This window comes from Oncorhynchus clarkii, unplaced genomic scaffold (assembly GCF_045791955.1).
Source record: "Oncorhynchus clarkii lewisi isolate Uvic-CL-2024 unplaced genomic scaffold, UVic_Ocla_1.0 unplaced_contig_12676_pilon_pilon, whole genome shotgun sequence".
Classification (NCBI taxonomy): Eukaryota; Metazoa; Chordata; class Actinopteri; order Salmoniformes; family Salmonidae; genus Oncorhynchus; species Oncorhynchus clarkii.
In genome coordinates, this window is record NW_027258319.1 from 50,001 (window position 1) to 65,319 (window position 15,319).

The following is a 15,319-nucleotide window of genomic DNA, read 5'->3' on the forward strand; positions in this document are numbered from 1 at the left end:
CATAGTCTAGATAGAGGAGTAGAATACAGTACATAGTCTGGTTAGAGGAGCAGCAGAATACAGTACATAGTCTAGATAGAGGAGCAGCAGAATACAGTACATAGTCTAGATAGAGGAGTAGAATACAGTACATAGTCTAGATAGAGGAGTAGAATACAGTACATAGTCTAGATAGAGGAGCAGAACAGGAGTCGAATACAGTACATAGTCTAGTTAGAGGAGTAGAATACAGTACATAGTCTAGATAGAGGAGTAGAATACAGTACATAGTCTAGTTAGAGGAGTAGAATACAGTACATAGTCTAGTTAGAGGAGCAGAATACAGTACATAGTCTAGATAGAGGAGTAGAATACAGTACATAGTCTAGTTAGAGGAGCAGAACGGGAGCAGAATACAGTACATAGTCTAGTTATAGGAGTAGAATACAGTACACAGTCTAGATAGGGGAGTAGAACGGGAGCAGAATACAGTACATAGTCTAGATAGAGGAGTAGAATACAGTACATAGTCTAGATAGAGGAGTAGAACGGGAGCAGAATACAGTACATAGTCTAAATAGAGGAGTAGAATACAGTACATAGTCTAGTTAGAGGAGTAGAATACAGTACATAGTCTAGATAGAGGAGCAGAACAGGAGTCGAATACAGTACATAGTCTAGATAGAGGAGTAGAATACAGTACATAGTCTAGTTAGGGGAGTCGAATACAGTACATAGTCTAGATAGAGGAGCAGAATACAGTGCATAGTCTAGATAGAGGAGCAGAATACAGTACATAGTCTAGATAGAGGAGCAGAACAGGAGTCGAATACAGTACATAGTCTAGTTATAGGAGCAGAATACAGTACATAGTCTAGATAGAGGAGTAGAATACAGTACATAGTCTAGATAGAGGAGTAGAATACAGTACATAGTCTAGTTAGAGGAGCAGCAGAATACAGTACATAGTCTAGATAGAGGAGTAGAATACAGTACATAGTCTAGATAGAGGAGTAGAATACAGTACATAGTCTAGTTATAGGAGTAGAATACAGTACATAGTCTAGATAGAGGAGCAGAATACAGTACATAGTCTAGATAGAGGAGTAGAATACAGTACATAGTCTAGATAGAGGAGCAGAACAGGAGTCGAATACAGTACATAGTCTAGATAGAGGAGTAGAATACAGTACATAGTCTAGATAGAAGAGTAGAATACAGTACATAGTCTAGTTAGGGGAGTAGAATACAGTACATAGTCTAGTTAGTGGAGTAGAATACAGTACATAGCCTAGATAGAGGAGCAGCATACAGTACATAGTCTAGTTAGAGGAGTAGAATACAGTACATAGGCAGTATAATTGTTTGAAACCTTGAGACATTTAACTTCAGTTCAATTAATAATCAGTCTAGCTTCGAGGTAGCCTGGCCAATATCCATCCGTAGAAACTTAGAGACCGTTATTATATACAGACTTCCTCATAGTATTATTTCTCACCAGCATTTCATATCAACTTTCTTTCATTGTCCAGAAGCCAAAGGCACAATCCTGGTCATATTATCAACACATCCTGGTCATATTATCAACCCATCCTGGTCGTATTATCAACCAATCCTGGTTATATTATCAACCCATCGTGGTTAAATTATCAACCCATCCTGGTCATATTATCAACCCATCCTGGTTGCATTATCAACCAATCCTGGTCGCATTATCAACCCATCCTGGTCTTATTATCAACCCATCCTGGTCGTATTATCAACCCATCCTGGTTATATTATCAACCCATTCTGGTCATATTATCAACCCATCCTGGTTATATTATCAACCCATCCTGGTTATAGTATCAACCCATCCTGGTCATATTATCAACCCATATTATCAACCCATCCTGGTTATAGTATCAACCCATCCTGGTTATATTATCAACCCATATTATCAACCAATCCTGGTTATAGTATCAACCCATCCTGGTTATATTATCAACCCATCCTGGTCCCATTATCAACCCATATTATCAACCCATCCTGGTTATATTATCAACCCATCCTGGTCATATTGTCAACCCATCCTGGTTATATTATCAACCCATCCTGGTCATATTATCAACCCATCCTGGTTATATTATCAACCCATCCTGGTTATAGTATCAACCCATCCTGGTCATATTATCAACCCATATTATCAACCCATCCTGGTTATAGTATCAACCCATCCTGGTTATATTATCAACCCATATTATCAACCCATCCTGGTTATAGTATCAACCCATCCTGGTTATATTATCAACCCATCCTGGTCCCATTATCAACCCATATTATCAACCCATCCTGGTTATATTATCAACCCATCCTGGTCATATTGTCAACCCATCCTGGTTATAGTATCAACCCATCCTGGTTATATTATCAACCCATATTATCAACCCATCCTGGTCATATTATCAACCCATCCTGGTCATATTATCAACCCATCCTGGTCATATTATCAACCCATCCTGGTTATAGTATCAACCCATCCTGGTCGTATTATCAACCCATCCTGGTTATATTATCAACACATCCTGGTTATATTATCAACCCATCCTGGTCATATTATCAACCCAACCTGGTCGCATTATCAACCCATATTATCAACCCATCCTGGTTATATTATCAACCCATCCTGGTTATATTATCATCCATATTATCAAACCATCCTGGTTATATTATCAACCCATCCTGGTCATATTATCAACCCATCCTGGCCATATTATCAACCCATCCTGGTCATATTATCAACCCATCCTGGTCATATTATCAACCCATCCTGGTCATATTATCAACCCATCCTGGTCATATTATCAACCCACCCTGGTTATATTATCAACCCATCCTGGTCATATTATCAACCCATCCTGGTTATATTATCAACACATCCTGGTTATATTATAAACCCATATTATCAACCCATCCTGGTCGTATTATCAACCCATCCTGGTTATATTATCAACTCATCCTGGTTATATTATCAACCATTCCTGGTTATATTATCAACCCATCCTGGTCGTGTTATCAACCCATCCTGGTTATATTATCAACCCATCCTGGTCATATTATCAACCCATCCTGGTCATAGTATCAACCCATATGATCAACCCATCCTGGTCATATGATCAAACCATCCTGGTCATAGTATCAACCCATATTATCAGCCCATCCTGGTCATATTATCAACCCATCCTTGTTATAGTATCAACCCATCTTGGTCATATTATCAACCCATCCTGGTCATATTATCAACCCATCCTGGTCATATTATCAACCCATCCTGGTTATATTATCAACCCATCCTGGTCATATTATCAACCCATCCTGGTAATATTATCAACCCATCCTGGTCATAGTATCAATCCATATTATCAACCCATCCTGGTTATATTATCAACCCATCCTGGTCATAGTATCAACCCATATTATCAGCCCATCCTGGTCATATTATCAACCCATCCTGGATATATTATCAACCCATCCTGGTCATAGTATCAACCCATATTATCAACCCATCCTGGTCGTATTATCAACCCATCCCGGTCCTGTTATCAGCCAATCCTGGTAATATTATCAACCCATCCTGGTAATATTATCAACCCATCCTGGTCGTATTATAAACCCATCCTGGTCATATTATCAACAAATCCTGGTTATAGTATCAACCCATCCTGGTCAAAATATCAACCCATCCTGGTCGTATTACCAACCCTAAGCATTTGAATGGCCTGTTAGCAGCTAGTAACCTAAGCATTTGGCTGGCCTGTTAGCAGCTAGTAACCTACGCATTTGGCTGGCCTATTAGCAGCTAGTAACCTAAGCATTTGGCTGGCCTGTTAGCAGCTAGTAACCTACGCATTTGGCTGGCCTATTAGCAGCTAGTAACCTCAGCGTTTGGCACCACCAGCTCCGTCTCTCATATCTCCCATTTCTCTTCCTCTCTGTATCGACTCAGTTTTCCAGAATCACTGGAGGACGTGCCGGACTACCCTCTGTTCATCTCCATCGGTGATTGGCTGGACTCCATCAAGATGAGCCAATACAAGAACCAGTTCCTGGCAGCAGGGTTCACCACCCTGGACTCTGTCTCCACCATGAGTCTAGAGTGAGTGGATCAGGAGATACCGGCTGCTCCCCAAATAGCAGCCTATTCCCTGTATTCTGACCAGAGATTATTTATTTAATCAATATAACTTCAATCTACTGTGTATTATTGAGTTCATCTTATTTTTACAATACAAAGCACCCGCATACAAACTAACCTCACCAACATCCACAACATCATCATGCCCAGACCCTCACCAACATCACCCTGCCCAGACCCTCACCAACATCTATGACATTTCAAATGTTGTACCCAGACGTAGATAATCAATATGCTTTCTATAGTTACATTGTTAGGGTAAGATAACCAAAAGTGGACACACTCTAATCAGTTTCTAGAGCTCAATTTCCCAGATTTTGTAGACTAGTTTAATAGTGCTTAAAACCTCATTTTCATCAAATTATCCATTTAAGATACCAACCCAAATCTACGAATGGGTGGTTTAAATTGTATCTAATTATATTCTCAGCATTACTTTATCAAATATCTAGTAACTGATTATACACACATACAATTGATCATAATTTCAAATAATTCACAGAATCCATATAAAACATAAGAAATCTTAGGTACTCACACAGAACTTTAAGGATCACCCACACAGGATTGGTCAGATGTTCACACAGAACTTTAAGGATCACCCACACAGAACTGGTCAGACGTGCACACAGAACTTTAAGGATCACCCACACAGGATTGGTCAGATGTTCACACAGAACTGGTCAGATGTTCACACAGAACTTTAAGGATTCAACCCACACAGAACTGGTCAGATGTTCACACAGAACTTTAAGGATTCAACCCACACAGGATTGGTCAGATGTTCACACAGAACTTTAAGGATTCAACCCACACAGGATTGGTCAGATGTTCACACAGAACTGGTCAGATGTTCACACAGAACTGGTCAGACGTTCACACAGAACATCAGAACATCCTTGAAAGGTTACTCACACAGAGTCAACCTACCCCGCTCACACAGAACAGTCCGACAACTATTACCTAGTGATCCCATAACAAAATACTCACACAGAGTAACCCAGGGCATACCTGGCTAGCACATTTAAAATAATTGGAATTCACCACTTCTGAGGGTCACTTAGACAATCACACAGACACACAGAGTGAGGTCCTTCTTCCAATAGGGCTTCACCAAGTGCCATGTTTCACACAGAACACACAGTCAGTCCCCTGGCCCCTCACCCCTACAGACCGCACCAATCCCCACTGTGATCAATTCAGTGTCAGGACAGCTCTTGGTCACTCGCAACCGGACAGTGGCAGAGTATCTTTTGAGTCCACAAACTCTCAGATTACTCTCCTCTGACTCGGCCCTGCTTACGCCGCCAAGGTGCCTTCCTTACAAAGGAATTCACGCTCAGAGTATACGTAACAGGCATATTTAAACAACATAGACTTCAAATCTGTGTGTGGTTCGCTCACCTTTTTCTTAAGAAAAACTCAGTTCGAGATGTGTTATCCACTCGGCTTGCTTCCTCTCAGATCAAAGGTTGGTCCATCTGCTTCGTTCCCGAAGTGTGGTTTCCCTAAGATCCCGAGTTTGAGGGATCTCTCGTGCACAATTTATTTACCTAGATCGTCAGGAACGGTCACCAAGTGAAGATTCATTATCCCTTCCTCGTTGCCAAATGTCGTGGAAATTTCCTGTATTACCAAATCATGAGAGAGCAAACCACACACAAGTCAGAGTTATCATAAAGTCCATCTTTAATTATATGAGCTTCACCATAGCCCTGTTTGACTCTCAGATCAATTCAGTGTCTATAAATGAATTATCTGAGAGTGCTTACACATTGGCAACTGAGATCCTTTATAGCAAAGACACATAGCCAGACAGCATTGGCTATAAATTATTGTTCAGTTTGGTCTCCTAAACTAAGTTCCTATCTCGTTCTTGGTACCACTTAGGACCAAAAACATTACCTCATCCAATGGCATATATCAAATACAATCCCTCCTGGACAAGATCACAGAGAGACAGTGAGCCTCTCAGGTCATATATACTAAATCAAGATAAGGGCAACCTCAGAGGGGACATGTAAATAGTTAGACACATTCCCATAAGAAGACAGGCCTAACCTCTCCCCAATGGGAAAATGAACTTTTCCCACATAAGCATACTTGTGAAAATGAATAAAACATCTTATTTATAAATGTTACCTAAAGGATTCTGATTCTGCTACCACACGCATTTAGGAACCAAACTTCAGTTATTAAGTTAATCTAACTGATGTACTGTATCTCCTCTAAACAGTTAACCTAACTCATATAGTGTCTGTATCTCCTCTAAACAGTTAACCTAACTCATATAGTGTCTGTATCCTCTCTAAACAGTTAACCTAACTCATATAGTGTCTGTATCCTCTCTAAACAGTTAACCTAACTCATATAGTGTCTGTATCCTAAACAGTTAACCTAACTCATATAGTGTCTGTATCTCCTCTAAACAGTTAACCTAACTCATATAGTGTCTGTATCCTCTCTAAACAGTTAACCTAACTCATATAGTGTCTGTATCCTCTCTAAACAGTTAACCTAACTCATATAGTGTCTGTATCCTAAACAGTTAACCTAACTCATATAGTGTCTGTATCTCCTCTAAACAGTTAACCTAACTCATATAGTGTCTGTATCCTCTCTAAACAGTTAACCTAACTCATATAGTGTCTGTATCCTAAACAGTTAACCTAACTCATATAGTGTCTGTATCTCCTCTAAACAGTTAACCTAACTCATATAGTGTCTGTATCCTCTCTAAACAGTTAACCTAACTCATATAGTGTCTGTATCCTCTCTAAACAGTTAACCTAACTCATATAGTGTCTGTATCCTAAACAGTTAACCTAACTCATATAGTGTCTGTATCTCCTCTAAACAGTTAACCTAACTCATATAGTGTCTGTATCCTCTCTAAACAGTTAACCTAACTCATATAGTGTCTGTATCCTAAACAGTTAACCTAACTCATATAGTGTCTGTATCTCCTCTAAACAGTTAACCTAACTCATATAGTGTCTGTATCTCCTCTAAACAGTTAACCTAACTCATATAGTGTCTGTATCCTCTCTAAACAGTTAACCTAACTCATATAATCTCTGTATCTCCTCTAAACAGTTAACCTAACTCATATAGTGTCTGTATCCTCTCTAAACAGTTAACCTAACTCATATAGTGTCTGTATCTCCTCTAAACAGTTAACCTAACTCATATAGTGTCTGTATCTCCTATAAACAGTTAACCTAACTCATATAGTGTCTGTATCTCCTCTAAACAGTTAATCTAACTCATATAGTGTCTGTATCCTCTCTAAACAGTTAACCTAACTCATATAGTGTCTGTATCTCCTCTAAACAGTTAACCTAACTCATATAGTGTCTGTATCCTCTCTAAACAGTTAACCTAACTCATATAGTGTCTGTATCCTAAACAGTTAACCTAACTCATATAGTGTCTGTATCTCCTCTAAACAGTTAACCTAACTCATATAGTGTCTGTATCCTCTCTAAACAGTTAACCTAACTCATATAGTGTCTGTATCCTCTCTAAACAGTTAACCTAACTCATATAGTGTCTGTATCCTAAACAGTTAACCTAACTCATATAGTGTCTGTATCTCCTCTAAACAGTTAACCTAACTCATATAGTGTCTGTATCCTCTCTAAACAGTTAACCTAACTCATATAGTGTCTGTATCCTAAACAGTTAACCTAACTCATATAGTGTCTGTATCTCCTCTAAACAGTTAACCTAACTCATATAGTGTCTGTATCCTCTCTAAACAGTTAACCTAACTCATATAGTGTCTGTATCTCCTCTAAACAGTTAACCTAACTCATATAGTGTCTGTATCCTCTCTAAACAGTTAACCTAACTCATATAATCTCTGTATCTCCTCTAAACAGTTAACCTAACTCATATAGTGTCTGTATCCTCTCTAAACAGTTAACCTAACTCATATAGTGTCTGTATCTCCTATAAACAGTTAACCTAACTCATATAGTGTCTGTATCTCCTATAAACAGTTAACCTAACTCATATAGTGTCTGTATCTCCTCTAAACAGTTAACCTAACTCATATAGTGTCTGTATCCTCTCTAAACAGTTAATCTAACTCATATAGTGTCTGTATCTCCTCTAAACAGTTAACCTAACTCATATAGTGTCTGTATCCTCTCTAAACAGTTAACCTAACTCATATAGTGTCTGTATCCTCTCTAAACAGTTAACCTAACTCATATAGTGTCTGTATCCTCTCTAAACAGTTAACCTAACTCATATAGTGTCTGTATCCTCTCTAAACAGTTAGCCTAACTCATATAGTGTCTGTATCTCCTCTAAACAGTTAACCTAACTCATTAAGTGTCTGTATCTCCTCTAAACAGTTAAGTTAGCCTAACTCATATAGTGTCTGTATCTCCTCTAAACAGTTAACCTAACTCATATAGTGTCTGTATCTCCTCTAAACAGTTAACCTAACTCATATAGTGTCTGTATCTCCTCTAAACAGTTAACCTAACTCATATAGTGTCTGTATCCTCTCTAAACAGTTAACCTAACTCATATAGTGTCTGTATCTCCTCTAAACAGTTAACCTACCTCATATAGTGTCTGTATCCTCTCTAAACAGTTAACCTAACTCATATAGTGTCTGTATCTCCTCTAAACAGTTAACCTACCTCATATAGTGTCTGTATCTCCTCTAAACAGTGAACCTAACTCATATAGTGTCTGTATCTCCTCTAAACAGTTAACCTACCTCATATAGTGTCTGTATCTCCTCTAAACAGTGAACCTAACTCATATAGTGTCTGTATCTCTTGTCCTCAGGGACATCAGGCGTATTGGTGTGTCTCTGATTGGCCACCAGAGGAGGATAGTGAGCAGCATTCAGAGTCTCCGTCTACAGTTCCTCACCGTCCAACACAACGGCTTCCACATCTAAACCAACCCCCAGAACGCTAGGACCGCACAGACAGACAGACAGGCCTGGGTGTGTTCATTCGGCACCGAACGGAAAAGAAAACAAACTGAAAACAGAGAGCGATTAGCTGAACTCGTTCAATAAGAAACGCTTGTTTCTAAAATTCTAGATGTTCTCTCGGCGGACTGGTGAACTGTTACCCGTGGACTACAGTAGTTTTTACCAAGGAGGCTTCTGTCCCTGATCCAGAAGACTTGAGATGGAGGTAGTTTCAGCCCGCGTCCTGATCAGCACCCTTTTCCCTTCATGGTGCACCGTTTAGGACAGACACGCGCAGTACGAAGCACATGGAGAGACAAGTGCACTGATGGGTCTTCCTCCAATCAGGTGGACGGAGACGGACTGAAACAGGACTCTCCGTTTAGGACAGACACGCGCAGTACGAAGCACATGGAGAGACAAGTGCACTGATGGGTCTTCCTCCAATCAGGTGGACGGAGACGGACTGAAACAGGACTTTCCGTTTAAAGACCACTACTTTTGACAAAAAAATGGGATGATTAAATGTGTCTTATTTATTTCAGATGTTTTGTTTCCTTGTTCAATTATCAAGCAGCAGATTCTGACCAATAGGAAGAGAAAGGACAATGTGGAGGAGATTCTGACCAATAGGAAAATAAAGGACAATGTGAAGGAGATTCTGACCAACTGGAAGAGAAAGGACAATGTGGAGGAGATTCTGACCAATAGGAAAATAAAGGACAATGTGGAGGAGATTCTGACCAATAGGAAGAGAAAGGACAATGTGGAGGAGATTCTGAACCAACTGGAAGAGAAAGGACAATGTGGAGGAGATTTTGGAGCAAAGAGAAGACAAATGAATGTCATCTGATTTTATAAATGTATAATCCATCATCAACCATAATATGTGAAGTATTTGTGGAAAAGTCATGTTCAGTTTGATTAGACATCCTTGTTCAGTTTGATTAGACATCCTTGTTCAGTTTGAACATCCTTGTTCAGTTTGAACAGACATCTTTGTTTAGTTTTCATCCACAATCTTTGTCTTTACTCAGCAATATGCAGTGTCCTTAGCTGACTGACTGACAGTCTGTTTCTGCTATGTCGTGCTTCGTTACTCATGGCCTTGTTTGGCTTGACAAGGACAGAGTAGTCAAGGGCATCAACAGATCTGGGACCAGGCTACAGTTTCCTCACTTGTAGAACAAGGAGAAGAGTGCAACTCCACTCCACAACAAATCACAAACCGAAAACAACCTCAGACATGTACCATAAGAAATACTTTACTTTGACGGAAGTACAATCCATAGTGCTTGAGCATCTAGAGCATCTCCAGCCCTGTTCCTGGAGGTTTAAACTCCAGCCCTGTTCCTGGAGAGACCCTCCTGGAGGTTTTAACTCCAGCCCTGTTCCTGGAGCGAGACCCTCCTGTAGGTTTTAACTCCAGCCCTGTTCCTGGAGAGAGACCCTCCTGTAGGTTTTAACTCCAGCCCTGTTCCTGGAGCGAGACCCTCCTGTAGGTTTTAACTCCAGCCCTGTTCCTGGAGAGAGACCCTCCTGGAGGTTTTAACTCCAACCCTGTTCCTGGAGAGAAACCCTCCTGGAGGTTTTAACTCCAGCCCTGTTCCTGGAGAGAGACCCTCCTGTAGGTTTTAACTCCAGCCCTGTTCCTGGAGCGAGACCCTCCTGTAGGTTTTAACTCCAGCCCTGTTCCTGGAGAGAGACCCTCCTGGAGGTTTTAACTCCAACCCTGTTCCTCGAGCGAGACCCTCCTGTAGGTTTTAACTCCAGCCCTGTTCCTGGAGAGAGACCCTCCTGTAGGTTTTAACTCCAACCCTGTTCCTGGAGAGATACCCTCCTGTAGGTTTTAACTCCAACCCTGTTCCTGGAGAGAAACCCTCCTGTAGGTTTTAACTCCAACCTGTTCCTGGAGAGAGACCCTCCTGGAGGTTTTAACTCCAACCCTGTTCCTGGAGAGAAACCCTCCTGTAGGTTTTAACTCCAGCCCTGTTCCTGGAGAGAGACCTTCCGGGAGGTTTTAACTCCAATCCTGTTCCTGGAGAGAAACCCTCCTGTAGTTTTTTAACTCCAACCCTGTTCCTGGAGAGAAACCTTCCAGGAGGTTTTAACTCCAACCCTGTTCCTGGAGCGAGACCCTCCTGTAGGTTTTAACTCCAATCCTGTTCCTGGAGAGAAACCCTCCTGGAGGTTCCTGTAGAACCCTGAATATTCTATATTTCCTGTCCTGTTGTTCTGGGTACTAATGTAGGTTGATGTATTGTGGACCAAAGGGCCTTTGGAAAGCATGATGGAACCATGGTAGGAAATACAACACTCCTATATGCACCCTGACAGGATGAATACACAGATACAACACTCCTATATGCACCCTGACAGGATAAATACACAGATACAACACTCCTATATGCACCCTGACAGGATAAATACACAGATACAACACTCCTATATGCACCCTGACAGGATAAATACACAGATACAACACTCCTATATGCACCCTGACAGGATAAATACACAGATACAACACTCCTATATGCACCCTGACAGGATAAATACACAGATACAACACTCCTATATGCACCCTGACAGGATAAATAGACTCAGACTGATGCAACACATCAATATTCACCCTGACAGGATGAATAGACTCAGACAACACATCAATATTCACCCTGACAGGATGAATAGACTCAGACAACACATCAATATTCACCCTGACAGGATGAATAGACTCAGACAACACATCAATATTCACCCTGACAGGATAAATAGACTCAGACAACACATCAATATTCACACTGAGAGGATGAATAGACTCAGACAGATACAACACATCAATATTCACACTGACAGGTTATATATATTTCTTCCCCCCCCCCCCCCTTCTCACGCAAGCACACATACATATACACACACACATACATACACACATACACCAATCAGCATCCTCATTCATCCCTGTTACTGGAGAGATCCCCACTTATTATCCTGACATTGAGAGCTCTCATGGGGTGGATCTGTGCAACAGGTGCTCAGGACGTTTTTTGGGGGGTCGACACCACTTCCTCCCAACCCAGCAATGCACTCTGGGATCTGTAGTAGCATACATATACATATTATGAATGCATTTATTTTCCCTCCTTCCAATGTTCAAATGTATTTTTGTATAATTTATTAAGGGACATTGTCCACCCTAACTGGTGATTAATAAAAGCCTTGTAGGCTGGGTGTTTGTAACATAATATGTAGGCTCCTGCTGAGGGGGATGTTGTTATATAGTATTGCCATCATTGTGACTCAACAATTAAAATATTCTTCCTATTGGTGTGGTCTATTATCATTAGGTTGTAATACCCATGGTTGTCCAGTGGGTGGCGGACTTGAGTCAGATACACAAAAAAAAGTCTCTCTCCGTCGTCCTGACAACGCCGTGTAAACTCCCAGTGCTTTCTGAAGGACCAAAACAACACACACTTACTTGCATGTTGTGACAAGAGAAATGACTGAAAACATCAACTTGTCATCGGGTTGACTGGTTATGACTGAGTTTCGAAAAACGTTTGATATTTGAAGAAGAAAGAAAAAGAGTTAGAAGAATCGCACATAAATATATCTTACAGGTAAAGAGAAGATCCATTGCGCATAATGCTGCCGGAAGTAGATAGCTAACGTTTGATAGCTTAGCTATCGTTTCTTTTCAATGAGATTATAAGCACATCCCATTAAACCCAGTTTAGTCAACTCAAAGCTGGTCAAGCTACGTTTTAGTAAACTAGGTCCAAGGATGAAGGTTTAACTAAAATAGCTAGCTAGTCACGCTGCTAACTATCTAACCAGATGGCTAGCTAAGGTTAGTTTGCTAACGTATTAACAGCTAGCTATCCTAACATGTTACGCTAACTAGCTACATCAGAAAAAAGGGGGGTATCAACTCTATTCTCTTTCGTTGTTGCTGGCGCATTAGCTACGATTTAAAACGAGACCCTCAACTAGCCTTAAATGTGATGATCTAGAAGAATAAAACATATTGCTACGTGTGGCGCTTGTTGTAGCTATTGTAAATGCTAAGTCAGCCAGTTAGCTAGCTAGCGGCTAAACCCTCTTCTTCTTCTTCGTGTGTTTCCGGCAGACTAGACGCCGTGTTCCGTATTGTTGCCTTTTGCAAGTCAGAGTTGCGGATTGAACAGTTAGGTTAAAAAGGGGAGGGGGGGGGGGGGGGGCGAAAATCATAAATTGCATCACCATCTAACCCTGCACCAGTGGAGGCTGCTGAGGGGAGAACTGCTCTTAATCAATGGCCGTAATAGAGTGTAATAGATGGAATGGAGTGTAATAGATGGAATGGAGTGTAATAGATGGAATGGAGTGTAATAGATGGAATGGAGTGTAATAGATGTAATGGAGTTTAATAGATGGAATGGAGTGTAATAGATGGACTGGAGTGTAATAGATGGAATGGAGTGTAATAGATGGAATGGAGTGTAATAGATGGAATGGAGTGTAATAGATGGAATGGAGTGTAATAGATGGAATGGAGTGTAATAGATGGAATGGAGTGTAATAGATGGAATGGAGTGTAATAGATGGAATGGAGTGTAATAGATGGAATGGAGTATAATAGATGGAATGGAGTGTAATAGATGGAATGGAGTATAATAGATGGAATGGAGTGAATGGTATCACACCCATGAAAACCATGTTTCTGATACCATTCCATTTACTCCATTCCAGACATTATTATGAACCGTTCTCCCCTCAGCAGCCTGCACTGTAGACTAATGATTAGGACCTACACCCCAGGTTGTAGACTAATGATTAGGCCCTACACCCCAGGTTGTTTAGACTAATGATTAGGCCCTACATCCCAGGTTGTAGACTAATGATTAGGCCCTACACCCCAGGTTGTAGACTAATGACTAGGCCCTGCACCCCAGGTTGTAGACTAATGACTAGGCCCTACACCCCGGGTTGTTTAGACTAATGACTAGGCCCTACACCCCAGGTTGTAGACTAATGACTAGGCCCTACACCCCAGGTTGTAGACTAATGACTAGGCCCTACACCCCAGGTTGTAGACTAGTGACTAGGCCCTACACCCCGGGTTGTTTAGACTAATGACTAGGCCCTACACCCCGGGTTGTTTAGACTAATGACTAGGCCCTACACCCCAGGTTGTTTAGACTAATGACTAGGCCCTACACCCCAGGTTGTAGACTAATGATTAGGCCCTGCACCCCAGGTTGTAGACTAATGATTAGGCCCTACACCCCAGGTTGTAGACTAATGATTAGGCCCTACACTCCAGGTTGTAGACTAATGATTAGGCCCTACACCCCAGGTTGTAGACTAATGACTAGGCCCTACACCCCAGGTTGTAGACTAATGACTAAGCCCTACACCCCGGGTTGTAGACTAATGATTAGGCCCTATACCCCAGGTTGTAGACTAATGACTAGGCCCTACACCCCAGGTTGTAGACTAATGATTAGGCCCTACACTCCAGGTTGTAGACTAATGATTAGGCCCTACACCCCAGGTTGTAGACTAATGACTAGGCCCTACACCCCGGGTTGTGTAGACTAATGACTAGGCCCTACACCCAGGTTGTAGACTAATGATTAGGCCCTACACCCCAGGTTGTAGACTAATGATTAGGCCCTACACCCCAGGTTGTAGACTAATGATTAGGCCCTACACCCCAGGTTGTAGACTAATGACTAGGCCCTACACCCCAGGTTGTAGACTAATGATTAGGCCCTACACCCCGGGTTGTGTAGACTAATGACTAGGCCCTACACCCCAGGTTGTAGACTAATGATTAGGCCCTACACCCCAGGTTGTAGACTAATGACTAGGCCCTACACCCCAGGTTGTAGACTAATGACTAGGCCCTACACCCCAGGTTGTAGACTAATGACTAGGCCATACACCCCAGGTTGTAGACTAATGACTAGGCCCTACACCCCAGGTTGTAGACTAATGACTAGGCCCTACACCCCATGTTGTAGACTAATGACTAGGCCCTACACCCCAGGTTGTAGACTAATGACTAGGCCCTACACCCCGGGTTGTAGACTAATGACTAGGCCCTACACCCCAGGTTGTAGACTAATGACTAGGCCCTACACCCCGGGTTGTGTAGACTAATGACTAGGCCCTACACCCTGGGTTGTAGACTAATGACTAGGCCCTACACCCCAGGTTGTAGACTAATGACTAGGCCC

General features: G+C 41.5%; 1 protein-coding gene across 1 annotated transcript in view; it reads left to right on the forward strand.

Annotated features, from left to right (window-relative positions):
* The window catches only part of LOC139396650 (ephrin type-A receptor 6-like), a gene marked incomplete at its 5' end in the record, with an annotated part of 47,082 nt that extends 38,005 nt beyond the window's left edge, over nucleotides 1-9,077 (forward strand). The window contains 3 exons of the mRNA XM_071143583.1: nucleotides 3,565-3,573; nucleotides 3,965-4,114; nucleotides 8,963-9,077. Coding sequence (XP_070999684.1) covers nucleotides 3,565-3,573; nucleotides 3,965-4,114; nucleotides 8,963-9,077 — 274 coding nt within the window. The remainder of the gene's footprint in view (nucleotides 1-3,564; nucleotides 3,574-3,964; nucleotides 4,115-8,962) is intronic.
* Between the last annotated feature and the right edge of the window lie 6,242 nt (nucleotides 9,078-15,319).